The 12,886-nt window shown below is 32.9% G+C and overlaps 2 protein-coding genes and 1 non-coding gene across 3 annotated transcripts; 2 read left to right on the forward strand and 1 right to left on the reverse strand.

Moving 5' to 3' along the window:
* The first annotated feature begins 290 nt into the window (after positions 1–290).
* On the forward strand, positions 291–3,789 carry LOC105648643 (HAD superfamily, subfamily IIIB acid phosphatase). The gene is made up of 3 exons (XM_012235102.4): positions 291–1,145; positions 1,531–1,740; positions 3,413–3,789. The coding sequence occupies exons 1-3, from the start codon at positions 706–708 to the stop codon at positions 3,588–3,590; spliced, it is 828 nt and encodes a 275-aa protein (XP_012090492.1). The 5' UTR covers positions 291–705; the 3' UTR covers positions 3,591–3,789.
* Positions 3,790–6,526: 2,737 nt separating this feature from the next.
* LOC105648645 (putative kinase-like protein TMKL1) lies at positions 6,527–9,757 on the forward strand. Its single transcript, XM_012235103.4, has 2 exons — positions 6,527–7,523; positions 8,365–9,757. Exons 1-2 carry the CDS (start codon positions 7,040–7,042, stop codon positions 8,955–8,957), a joined length of 1,077 nt encoding a protein of 358 aa, XP_012090493.1. The 5' UTR covers positions 6,527–7,039; the 3' UTR covers positions 8,958–9,757.
* A 643-nt stretch (positions 9,758–10,400) lies between these two features.
* Positions 10,401–11,791, reverse strand: LOC105648646 (uncharacterized). The gene is made up of 2 exons (XR_016322978.1): positions 11,443–11,791; positions 10,401–10,950 (listed from the first exon to the last, which is right to left on the reverse strand). It is a non-coding gene; the product is annotated as an uncharacterized LOC105648646 (transcript).
* Positions 11,792–12,886: the final 1,095 nt, after the last annotated feature.

The raw sequence follows: 12,886 nt of genomic DNA on the forward strand, positions 1-12,886 counted from the left end.
TTCCTTGATTCCTTTTAATGAAAAAATCTCAACTTGAAAGTCCTTACTATATTTAAACCCAACAGTATTATTTTATTTCCACAACTTCAATCTCCAATGAATGAAAGCTAATTATAATTAAAAAGAAATTATTCTATATGGTCAATCTTTGAATTATTAAAGAAACAAAAAGAAAAAGGCCACCATAAATTCATCACGAGCCAATCAAACCCAGCCACGTCAGCAATTCCACATCGCCTCTTACTAAACCCGACCTCCTCTTTTCCTGCAATTTTCCCTCCACATCAGAAAACACAAAAAAAAGCACAATAAAAAGCTGCAAAAACCGAATATTCAAAACCCAATGTGCCGTTACTGAAAATCTCCTCTCACCTCCTTCGCTTCGTTCGCACGCACGCTACCGGACCACTTCTCTCCTTGCCCCCAATTTCTGTGTCTCTGCAAACCAAAAACCCGGCAAAGTAACTTTCCTGTTCAAAGGCTCTCAAAACTTTTTCGTATCCTCACCAAAGAAAAAACATTCTCTTATCTAATCTTATTCATCAAAACACCTTTTTCCATTTTGGTTTCCCGAGAAAAAAAGAATAGGAATAAAAGAAAAAGACGAATTCTTTAGATTGACTTTTCTATAGATTCCCTTCTATAAATTCCTGTCAAAATTATCTTCCCCAAATTCCAATCGTTTTACTTCTATACAATCTTTGAATGCCAATCAAAATACACATCATGATTTTTCCAATCCTATTCCTTTTCTCTTCCTTGTTTCCCCTCGCATTCTCTAATGAACACTTCAACTCCCACCTTCTACCGAGGCCTTTGATCCTCGAGTACCCAGAAAACATAATCGAAAGTAACCAATTCAAGGAATTGGAAAATGAGCTCCAATTGCAGTGTACCAGCTGGAGATTTGCGGTGGAGGCTAACAATTTGAATCCGTGGAAAACAATTCCCCAGGATTGTGCAGAGTATGTGAGAAATTACATGATGGGAAGAGGTTATCAAGTTGATCTCGAGAGAGTGTCGAATGAAGCTGGAGTTTATGCCAAGAGTGTCCAGTTGAATGAGGATGGCAAGGATGCTTGGGTGTTTGATGTTGACGAAACTTTGCTCTCCAATCTTCCTTATTATACTGGGCATGGTTATGGGTAAGGTTTATTTTGGGGTTATTTAGACTTTCTTGAATTTCGGTTGCTTGAATTCGTCTTCCAACGGTTTCTACATTATGTTTAGAACAGATTGAGAAAGTATTAATTAAAAATATTGAAACTTAAAATCATCATCTTTTGGAGCTTTTGATAAAGAAAATGCGTGTAAAGAAGTTGAATTTCAATTATTATTGTCTGAAAACTGAACGCTGTAAATTATAAGTTTCATATCTAATTTTCTCTGAAATTATTGGTACCATATCTATCAGAAAGGGGTAAGAATCGAATAGCTCTTAGTTAAATTTGATTCATTGGGAAGGTTATTTTGCAACAAATAGTTAATTCTCCTCCTCCTTTTCTTCTTCTTCATTTTGGCAATTTTTAGCTTGGAGATTTTTGATCCATTGGAATTTGATAAGTGGGTTGAGAAGGCTATGGCACCAGCTATAGAACCAAGTCTGAAACTCTATAAGGAGATTCTGGGTTTGGGCTTCAAGGTTTTCTTGCTGACAGGACGCAATGAGAAGCAAAGGAGTGTCACTGAAGAGAACTTGATCAACGCAGGGTTTCAGAATTGGGACAAACTTATTTTGAGGTGAGTATGGAAGCTTTTGTGATTGTGATTGACAATAGATTGAATTTTGAATTCATTTTTGTGTTATTTTTTATAATGGATAAATATGTTGGTTCATATGCCATTTGCTATTGTTTTACTTATATATAATGACCAGCATTCTGAACAGTAAATGAATGCATATTGATTATCTTAAGCCAAAATATGCTGAGTTTATAACAGAGTAAAACTTATTGATGATTTAGCACCTTTGTGATGTGCATTCTATCATCATAAGCAACTTCTCCAGCGGGATTTCTTCCAATGCATCTTTTCTGTTCAAACATTCTGTTTTATGTCTGGATGCACATGAAAATTATTACGGTAATGTAGTGTTGATGTTACATTGCATAACTATCAAATATAATAATTGTCTTAAAAGTAGTTAGCAAAATGATCCCTTTCTTGGATATCCTGACATAGGTAGTTTTTAATTCCCTTTACATCTTGTATAACTGGGAGACCAATAACTCCTCCTTTGTTGGAAGTACATCCTTAAACTAGCTCTGGTGAATGTTCATTCTTTTGATATGCTTCAAATTAGGATGCCTCATGAGGTCATATTACTGTGTTTCATATTTCTATTGTAGAATAGGTAGCCATTGTGACCTATTGACCTTTTTCTATAATCCAGTATTTAGTCCACATGTTTAAATTGTTTGTTGTTCCGTACCTTGAATGTATTTTCTTCTAGGGATTGCCTTCCTAGGTGGTTGTGAAAGAGAGTGTTTTTTTGGGTTGTACCAAGTACAAACTAGGTGGTTATGAAAGACAGGATTTTTTTTTTTTTTTTTTTTTTTGGAGTATACCGAGTACCAACTTGGAAAGTTGGTTCATGTTGGAGGAGAAACAGAAGTTTATATTCAATAGAGGACTTAGGTATCATACCAATATCATAAACAGTAATGAAACAGAAGGTTGCCACATTCAAGTTTGTTTTATAAATCAGAACAATCTGAAGGCCTTTTTGTCCAACTCTTTTGTATTAATTTTGCCACATACTTCTCTTTAAAAAGGAAACTGATTATACACGGGAATTATGCCTCATTCATTTTATTTTCTCTGAACTTGGAACAGTAGATTCTGAGTTTGAACTCAATTCAACGTTCCTTAAATGTTGCCTAATCAGTTTGAAGGCTGATGGTGCATTCAAATCATAGAGCTAGAAACTTTTTCTGAAGACAGAGTCAACCAGGTCCAAACTTTCAAGGCACTAATTACACTCGCCTTTTCCTGGGTTAAAAATGTTTGGTTAAAGGAGCAGTTATGGATGAAACAGAGGGTCCACTTTGGAGAGGCTCTCATCACAACTTATTTTGCATGTGATCTTCATCAGTGCTTCTTTCCTATTAGGACTCGAGTAACTAATTGTGTTTCGACATGAATTTCATGCCGAATTGTTAAGGAAAAATGGAGAAAATGGGGAAATTTTGGTAACTATCATGAAAACTACCATGATGATAGTTTGACATTTTCTGTTAGTTTTTTAGTGCTTTGTTTATTTTCCTGTTACTTTATTCTCTCAATCGTGATGGACATTGAAATTTCTAGCTTGAAGAAACCAATGCAATTACTTTTGAGGTTTTAATAATTGAGTTACTTACTAGTCCTTTTTCTGATTGTAAATGAAGTCTTTGTCTGTCATTCTGTGTAGAGCCTCTGATGACCATGGGAAACTAGCAACAACATACAAATCTGAGAAGAGGAATGAGATGGTGAATGAAGGTTATCGTATTCAAGGAAACTCTGGTGACCAATGGAGCGATTTACTAGGTTCTTCCATGTCAACTCGCTCATTCAAGCTTCCAAATCCTATGTATTACATTGCTTGACAAAGCACTGTTCTTTGAATTACTTGACTCTAAGTAAGTAATTGTGTACTAAATAGGAATATCAGTATTGTGAAATTGTAAAGGCATCTAATATTCTCCAATATAATTTTACCTTGTAATTTATGATGCCATACTAAATGTTACTATTACATTTGTATGGTGACATTCTTTATTAAAAAATAAAGTTGTTTTTCTTGTAGCATTAAGAGTCGGAGATTCGAATCTGCATTTATGCTTAAGCAATGCACTTTCAGCGAAGTATGGAGTGCTTTTCCCCTATAAGCTTCTATCCTGTTATAAGAGTTTGAATACAAACTTTGATTATTTTTGGTACAAATTCCTATCCTATTTAATAATTTCACCTGATATAGAGTAAGCTCTCTGTTTATCAGTAGTAGACAGAGACTACTAGATTTTGTGTTCACATCAGATGCCAATATCATGGGAGGTGGTGAGTGGTGACTCATCCTCAATTTCACACATCCTATTTCAAATCCTCTCCATGAGGGTGTCTTTTGCGGTGCTTTTTAACAGGCACCGCAGATTCCAACCTCTGAGTGCATTATTAAAGAGGACCACTTTGTCTTTGTCAGCAGCATCCCCACTTCTACACTAAGATTCAGGCTATTCATATATTGGTCCCTGTCTGCCTTTTTCTTTAGGCAGCTGCACTATAAACTTACACATTTGCTAGTTGAAAGTCATCATCGAGCAATAAGTGGATCTTAGATAAGTCTGTCTATATGTTGGCTACACCTGGATCCTGATTTTTCACTTTTGCTGCATAAAAATTCTTTGATTTTGTGATTTTCTTTTGCCATCTAAAACAATATTTTTCGAATCAACAAATAATTGAATCAGTAGCAAATACTTTGATTGCAATAGTAAAAGTTTAAATATACATGCTTGTTAAAAGAAAACAACATTCTCATTTCACGTTCTTCTCCCTGCTAAAAATTAAAAAATTAAAAAAAAAAATGCGATTTGAATATGATTTCCACTGATTATTGAACAAGGATAAGAATTTGATTAGAAACACTAAGAATTTCTCCTCTATTAAGTAGTGGGGAACATTCAATTCCAACAATCAGTATAATAAAAATTGTGATTGTTTTGAGTTAAAAAGTGTATTTGCCTTTGTCTTTTTTTATTATGGCCTCGTGGGGCTATTGGGATGCTGATTATACAAACACCAAAGAAGCCAATTAGACAGCGCATAAAGTTGATTGGTGGCTCTTTAATTTATTTATTTGGTGATAAAAAAAAAAAAAAAAAAAAAAAAAAGTAATACAGTTATTAGAACCTAAATTTTGATGGTTCCGTTAAATAACCTCCGGTTGCGAAATAACTTCAAAGTACATTACTTTAGCTAAAACAGAGAACACCATGTAGGGCATATTTGTCTTTCACTTTTGGGGAGACCATGATATATCTCACGTGGCGGAAAAGGGTCCCACACGGTTGATTTCGTTGCAGAAAATAGGCTTTTGGTACTGTGGGGTCTTCCTAACTAACATCTCATCAATCTCTGCCGTCAATTTACATTCTTGTGTCAACTACCTTCCTCACATATTTCAATAGATAATGTGAACCGTGGATTATGATCTGATTGAAGTTTATGCTGGTCCGACGGTGAGAATTAGCCTATGTCAAAACAAATCAACGTTTACTACACGTGTAGGCTGATTTATATTCTCCAGCTGGAGCGTCTTCAAATCGTACGGTCATCCTTTTATTTTATTTTGTTTTTGTTTAATAGATAATGATTTCAGTATAGACATTCTGAAATGGCCCCCATGTGGAATACAAATCATCCTAGGAATAGTTTTCCCTTTTTTTTTTTTAACTATTTTTTTGTGTTCTCTTCTTTTCCTTGATTCTTGTTATGGAAGGATAAATTGAATAAATGAAATGATCATTAAAATTAATAAAAATAATATAATAATAAGTAGGAAAATGCAAAAGCTCTATTACATTATATACTCCAAGTTAGGAAAGAAAAAAAGAAAACGAGACAAAGTTGTGAAGTTAGAAAACCAATCTCTATGCAGAATCCTAAAACAAACCATAATTTTTGCTGCCCTTGTGATAATATTAGTTAATGGTTTTTCTATTTTTAAGAATAAAATAGATAAATATTTATTTATTTATTAAATAAAAGCAGCAAATTATTAATAAAAATTATTAAGAAAAATGAAAAAATTAACTATTTGGTTTTAAAAGTTAATTTGATCAAATTTAATGTTGTAATCAAATATTTTGCTCTAATATTGAAAAGATAATAAAATACCAATGGAAATAAATAAATTATATTTGACTCAAATGAAATTGGTTAATTTAGTCAATTAATGAAAAAAATATATCTTCATGTAGTAATGATATCTTTTGCTTTTAGATAATAATACTATCCTTAGTAACAGACTCAGAAATTAAAGTTAGGAGCAAAAAAAAAATTCAAAAGTTAAGGAGAGGCGAAATTAAAAAAAATTTACTATTTTAGGAAATAAAATAAAAATGTTTTAATATTTTATGGGTGAATTCTAAAAAAAAATAAAAAAATTCCGCCACCCCTAAACCCCCGTTGCCATCCTTTTGATGATTACTTTTAGTTTAGTAAAAATTAGGTTATTTATCTAATTATTTCTTTTAATGATTGATTTAATTGTTCTACTTGCAACGAAGAATGAGTTTGAAATAAAAAAATTTTTCTATATGAAAATCATATACTAAACCACGAGAGATTTAAATGTGAATCATTTGCTATTTTATAACAAAGCTTAAATATAATATTTCATATTAACAGAAATGGAATAGAAAAAGGAAATTTGTCACGTCGATTTGATATGTAAGAATAATACCTGTAAAAAAAATTAAAATACAAACTTGTAAATGGAGGAAACGAACAATCTCTATCATTGTCAAAAAAAAAAAAAAAACCCAGTAATGGCTTGGCAGAACTTTCACAACAGAGCCCAAGCAAGACAGTCAAAATAGATAAAAACATCACATGGCTAGATCTGTCTTTACCCCATTTAGCTCTCCATAATTGCGCTGTTTCTTCCCTTCTCATTCTGCCATCCAACACCCTCAATTATCTAACATGGATCCAAACTCCATTTTCATTTTCTTTTGATCTTTTTTTTTTTCTTTCAAATTTTCTTTAAAACCATATTTTTTTTCTTCTTTTTCTCTCTTTAATAGCTCATATAATTATTGGGTTCCACACCCTCTTCAAAGTTGAATTCTATCTTCATCTTCTTGTCTTCTCCCTCACACTTTTCCATACAAATCTTTACACTAAGCTTTCACTCTCTCTTCCTTTCTCTCTCTCTCTCTATTTGCACTGTACCCAGATCTTAATTAATTCTAAATTCTCCGTCTCTCCTGCATTTTCATAAGTTCTTAGTAGTCCAAAGTCTAAACCTGGAAAAGATCGTAACTTAGTAGAAATGAATAACACCCATATGATAATACTGATCCTTGGATTGACTTCAGTTACTCTGTTAATCAGTCTCATTCTAGTACTCTTTCTTCATTTTAAAATAATGGCAAAGAATGGCAACCATGACGTAGAAAGCCCTGAACAGAGGAATGGAGAGGAAACAGAAACAGAGGACTTGGTGATATTTCAAGGTGGGCAAGACCTTACAATAGTTGACATTCTTGATGCTCCAGGGGAGGTGATAGGAAAATCTAACTATGGTACTTTATACAAGGCGTTGTTGCAGAGAAGCAACTGTGTAAGGCTGCTTAGGTTCTTGAGGCCAGTTTGCACTGCAAGGGCTAAAGATTTTGGGCAGGTGATAGAGTTGTTGGGTTGCATTAGACATCCTAACTTGGTGCCTCTTTTGGGGTTCTATGCAGGGTCTAGAGGGGAAAAGCTTCTCGTTCATCCATTTTTTAGACGTGGCAATCTGGCTCAGTTCATTAGAGGTATGTTTTTTTTTTTTTTTTTTCCTCTCCTCTTCAACATTTTGATTTGCTGTTTGGTAAGTAAGAAGGTGTGTAATAGTTTCTTTTCCTGTGTATATTTTCTCTAACAAATGGATTTTTTTTTTTCGCAATTAAGTGGATTATTTTTCATGAGTTAGAGAAAAATTAAAACTATAAGACATAAAATTTCTTGTTGTTTAATCCTCAGTTCTTTGGATTCTCTTTTCTGACTAATGTTTAGCTTGAATGGTATTTGGCAATTACTCAACAAATATACAAAAATAGAATTGGCAATAACCCTTTGGAGTTTGGACTTGTAAATTAAATTTAGCAAATTCTGCAACAATGCTCCTGAATTCTGATTGATAAATTGAGTTGCTTATTCATTGTTAGTTTGGTTTGGCATCTGTTAACTCTCATAGATCTTGGAGAATCAGATAAACTAGAATAAGGTGTTTGTTTTTTACCTTTTTAAGTTTATCTTCCAAGTATGTTCATTTATTTTTATCTGTTTTTTTCTTGGATGTTGAGTGGTTAAGCTGTAATTTTCATTTAATATTCTTTTCCGTGATTTGGACTCAAAATCTTGTTTTGCCTGCATTACTTTAGATCTTTTAGTAGACAAATCGCCAACCCTTTTTGGTTTCTTCACTCCTTAATTTATATCTGTCGGCACCTGCATTTTGTCATTTTCCCTCTCCACTTCTTAGAAAAATAATGATAATTTTAATATGGTGTTTCAATTTGTACACATATTTTAGCTGCTGGAATTTGTAAATTCCTGCTCTTTAAATACTTTGAAATCGCAATAAAAGGTCAAACTTTCTTCTTTTATGAGCAGATGGAAATGCTGACTCTCACAAATGGACAATCATTTATAGGATATCTATTGGCATAGCCAAAGGATTGGATTATCTTCATACAGGATTGCAGAAGCCTATAGTTCATGGTAATTTGAAATCCAAAAACATATTGTTGGATGGGAGTCACCTACCATTCATATCAGACTTTGGCCTGCATCTACTCTTGAATCCTACAGCTGCACAAGAAATGCTAGAAGCTTCTGCAGCTGATGGTTACAAAGCTCCTGAGCTGATCAAAATGAAGGATGCTAGCGAGCAAACTGATATATATAGCTTTGGAATAATCTTGCTTGAGTTGATATCGGGAAAAGAACCAATCAATGAGAATCCAACTCCGGATGATGATTTTCATTTACCAACTTACATGAGAAATGCAGTTCTTGATAGAAGAATTACAGATTTATACCATCCAGGCATACTTGTTAGCAATCAAAGTGATAACGAAAAACTTGTTACTGAGGAATGTGTACTGAAGTTCTTTCAGCTTGCCATGGCTTGCTGTTCGCCTTCGCCTTCTCTTAGACCGAACATTAAGCAAGTTCTCTGGAAGCTTGAAGAAATTGGAAGATAAGATCTTTTATCTATTTTGTGGAAATATGAGTTCTGATGGTAGGCCATTGTGGAGTTAATTGCGGGCTAAATTTCTTCAATTTGATTTTCTAAAATGGTGTTTGATGATGGCAGCAGTGACGACAATGACAGCATAGACATATGTGGAGAGAGCACAATGATTCTTATCTAGAAGCAAAAAAGTTTAAGAATTTTGGCTACTTAACAAGATTTGTGGAAACTGTGATGTATGCATTAATGCAGAAGCTTCCAACCAAATCAAGCCAGGATACTGATTTCAAGCAAAGTTGCACATTTGAAGTTTTGAACAAAATCCAACAACAATAGTGAAATTGCGATTGACATTGTCGGATTTTGGAAAATCTTTATTGCCAAAAGAAAGAGCAACAAAAGATTGTGAATCTTTTATGGTCCCCAGCTTTGTTCTGTGAAGACATATAAGTTTATTAGAAAAATGCCATTTTATCAACAAGAGTGTCAGTATTTCTCTTAGCTGCCTCAGCAAATGTACCTCTAAACCCAAAACACATATGGGGTCGCATCTTCAGCTATTTGGATTGGTATATGTTGTTTGCAAAACGGCCAAAAAGTCCGGCATCTTCTTGACCTTGTAGTGAGGTACTTTTGCATTTCTGGAAACTGGTGGTTAATTTATTCTCGGTGATGCTTTTGCTTTTCGGTTTTGGCATAGTAGTTACTATTACCAGGTGAGGGACCTCAATTGCTAAATGTATATTGGAAAACTGTGTAGGATATTAATTATTTTAGTACCAATTTTTCATACTTTGGTTATTTTATCAATTTAGAGCATTTAAGAATATAATTTTTAAAGGGGAAAGGCTTTCATTTTGTCAACCATACTAGCTCATATGGTTTTATTTCATTACCATTCTTTCTTGCATTGAGGGTTCTTTATTATCAGCATTATTATATTTTAGCTGGCAATGGTTGGTGGTGGGTGGGTTTTGGATTTAGGTTCGAAAGTCCAACTATGAGAGATCATCTTGAACTTAAGGTTAAGGCCCTCTCTAGTCCTCTACTTTATAATAATGTCAGTTTTGGTCAATGGTCTTCTGTGCTTTTCACAGCTTTATGGCTGTAGTCTCTATGGGCCACACTGGACCCATTTAACATAAATTAACTGGTAACGTGTGGCGCATTCAGAGTCGGACCACTGGTTCGGACCATTAATCATCATTGTGAGTATTATTTTTCCAAGTTCGGACCTTGATTATGAGCTTTCAAAGGTTAACCGTGCATTGGAAATCTCTTAATCTATTTGCTTAAAAGTTAATGACTTTTTTTTTTGCTTCTCTATTCATGTGAAGATGTTCTGCCTCGTACTGATTCTTTCCTAACAAGCTAACAAGCTAACAAGCCAACTTGGTACTGACAGACCAAGCTCTGAAGAAATAAATAATGCAAATACAGGACTCAGAGAACAAGACAAGAAAAACAGCATCCCTGCATAAATTAAAACGCAGCTCTTTTGTTCAGTAATCTCAACAAATGTGGTCATTTTAAGAATACATCCATAGTAGTTCATTGACAGAAATAAGCTCCCCGAATATTATAGCAAGAAACAAACCAAAAGATTAAGTACCCGGTCAAACACAAGAATAGCTCCGAATATATTCATAAGCATAGTAAGGTTCCAAATAATACAATCCATCCCCAGGATCGAAAGGAGCAATAAAATCACAAAGCTTCTCAACAGTGTCATCCTTCAAATTATATCTTATGATTTTTGTAGGAATGCGCAGCACCAAATACGAACCATCATCATCATCACTTTCTCCCTTGACAATGTACATTATTTGGAACACTTGATCCTCAGAAAATAAAGGATCCATATAGCTTGTGATCATCTCATCAAGATCAATCCTGCACTTGACAATCTCAACCAGATATAAATGTCCTTTACATTCCCCGAAATACTCTACCCTCCTCCATTGACTTTTATCTGGAATTGCAGGCATTGGCATTTCTTTGACCTGTTCTTCATCAACATCAAAATAAAAAGATGGACCTTTATTAGTATACCAATGAATAGCACCATTCTAAAACACCACCATGGATTGCAATGCTTGACTCGTCTACGGTGAAACCCGCATCCGAAACCTTCCATTACTGAGTTTCTGATGAATAAATCTCCATCCGGAAATCAGGTTCAGAAAGCATGCACTGACTCTCACAAATAAATTTGTAATGAGGCGATCTCATAGGATCAAAAGCTATAAAAAAATTGCCGCGAATTCCACTAGCACTTTTAGTTGGCGGAGGAAGTACAGTAAATTGATTGGTGGTAGGATTAAAAACGTAATGTTTTGCTTCAGGTGAGTAATATTTAAAACTGGAACACAATAATAAACCATTACAAGAACCAGCAATTTGTATACCTAACGGGTCATAAACAAAATCTAGAGTTTTGAAGGGCCCATCAATCGGGTGCTCATCTTCAGCTTTTTTAAACAAAATCGACTTACACAGGGAGAGAGCACAAGGAGAAAGTAGGCGATTGTGGGCAACTGTCTCCTCCGACGAAGAAAGCATTATGACTGTAAGAAATTAATGGAGATCAAGATCAAAATAACAATAGCTTGAAACAATAGAAATGGTGGGATTTATAGGTTTTCTCTGTTGCCAAAGGAGATTGCGCTGTAAATAAGCCAGTTGCTAGAGTTGATTCCAAGTCCGATTTGGTTAAGGACATTGATTTTTGACTATGGTGGTAGGTTTAGTTTTCCTTCGGCCTTAAATGGAGAGTCCGAAAGTGGCGTGATGGGGCTTTCTCACCAAGCCTATTTTCGGATTGCAATTTCGGATCATCACCGATTTATTTTCCTTTAGCCATGAAAAAATTTATTTGAATTTCGCCATAAATAATTTGTGAATTCATTATAATGATATTCTTAAAGATTTTGGTAATCAATTTTTATTTTTTCTATTGAAGTTATAGACTTTAATATATTTTAATTAATTTAAAATATTTTAATCAAATGATAAAAATTAAGTTTTTATTACTTGTATAAAAAAGTTAAGTAGTTCAAACTTAGACGTAAATGATTTTTAAGTTATGACTTCATTAGTTTGTTAGATTATGTTATAATGGCAAATTGTCCATTTTAGACATATAAGGTCTCATTTTTAATACTAAAATTAGGCGCAAGTATAAAACTACACATTTGAATGCTAAATTTTTTTGGAATTCAAATATTATAGAGTAAAATTTTACATGATTTTGAATTTTTTTTTTCTAAATTTTTATACTGGATACATGTAAGAAATGGTTTCAACATAAAATTTGAAACAGTTTTTTATAGTTAGAATTTTTTTTGATTTAGAAAATGCATTCCTCATAATTAATTGATTTATTAAATAACAAATATTTGAACTTAACAACTCAATTAAAATTTTAATAATTAATATTTTGCAATTGACAATAAAAAACTAATATTCCAACTTAATTCTAATTATAATATTATAATTAATTATAACATTAATGATTAATATTTAAAATCAATTATTATTATTATTCATATTTATACGTAACATTAAAAATAAATATAAAATCATATTTCATGTTAAAAAAAGGTATAATATGAAAAATACATGCAAATTTACATTTTTAATTAAAATAACTAATTTTTCTTATTTGTTGTGAAATAAAAGGTGTATCTATTAATTGAATCGCGTATTACTCAACAGTTTACAAACAAAGTCATATTTTTAATAATTTGTTTGCTTGATTGAACAATTTTAGTAGGAAAAAGTATCAACTTGTCCATATATTATACCAAAATTAATTATTTTATCCTCTTATTTTTAAAAATACATTATTTTATTTTCATATGTTGATTTCGTCCAACTATTTATCTTTTCATCAATATTTCCCCTTTTCACTATAAAAAATAAAAAAGGACTAAACTA

The sequence above is a fragment of the Jatropha curcas genome, chromosome 10, assembly GCF_041381405.1.
Source record: "Jatropha curcas cultivar XTBG-Jc1 chromosome 10, XTBG_Jcur_1.0, whole genome shotgun sequence".
Taxonomy (NCBI): domain Eukaryota; kingdom Viridiplantae; phylum Streptophyta; class Magnoliopsida; order Malpighiales; family Euphorbiaceae; genus Jatropha; species Jatropha curcas.

Coding starts and splice junctions, on each gene's coding strand:
- LOC105648645 (XM_012235103.4), top strand. CDS start 7,040: ATGAATAACACCCATATGATAATACTGATCCTTGGATTGACTTCAGTT. Junction 7,524..8,364: donor TCTGGCTCAGTTCATTAGAG/GTATGTTTTTTT, acceptor TTTTATGAGCAG/ATGGAAATGCTGACTCTCAC.
- LOC105648643 (XM_012235102.4), top strand. CDS start 706: ATGCCAATCAAAATACACATCATGATTTTTCCAATCCTATTCCTTTTC. Junction 1,146..1,530: donor TATACTGGGCATGGTTATGG/GTAAGGTTTATT, acceptor GGCAATTTTTAG/CTTGGAGATTTTTGATCCAT. Junction 1,741..3,412: donor TGGGACAAACTTATTTTGAG/GTGAGTATGGAA, acceptor CATTCTGTGTAG/AGCCTCTGATGACCATGGGA.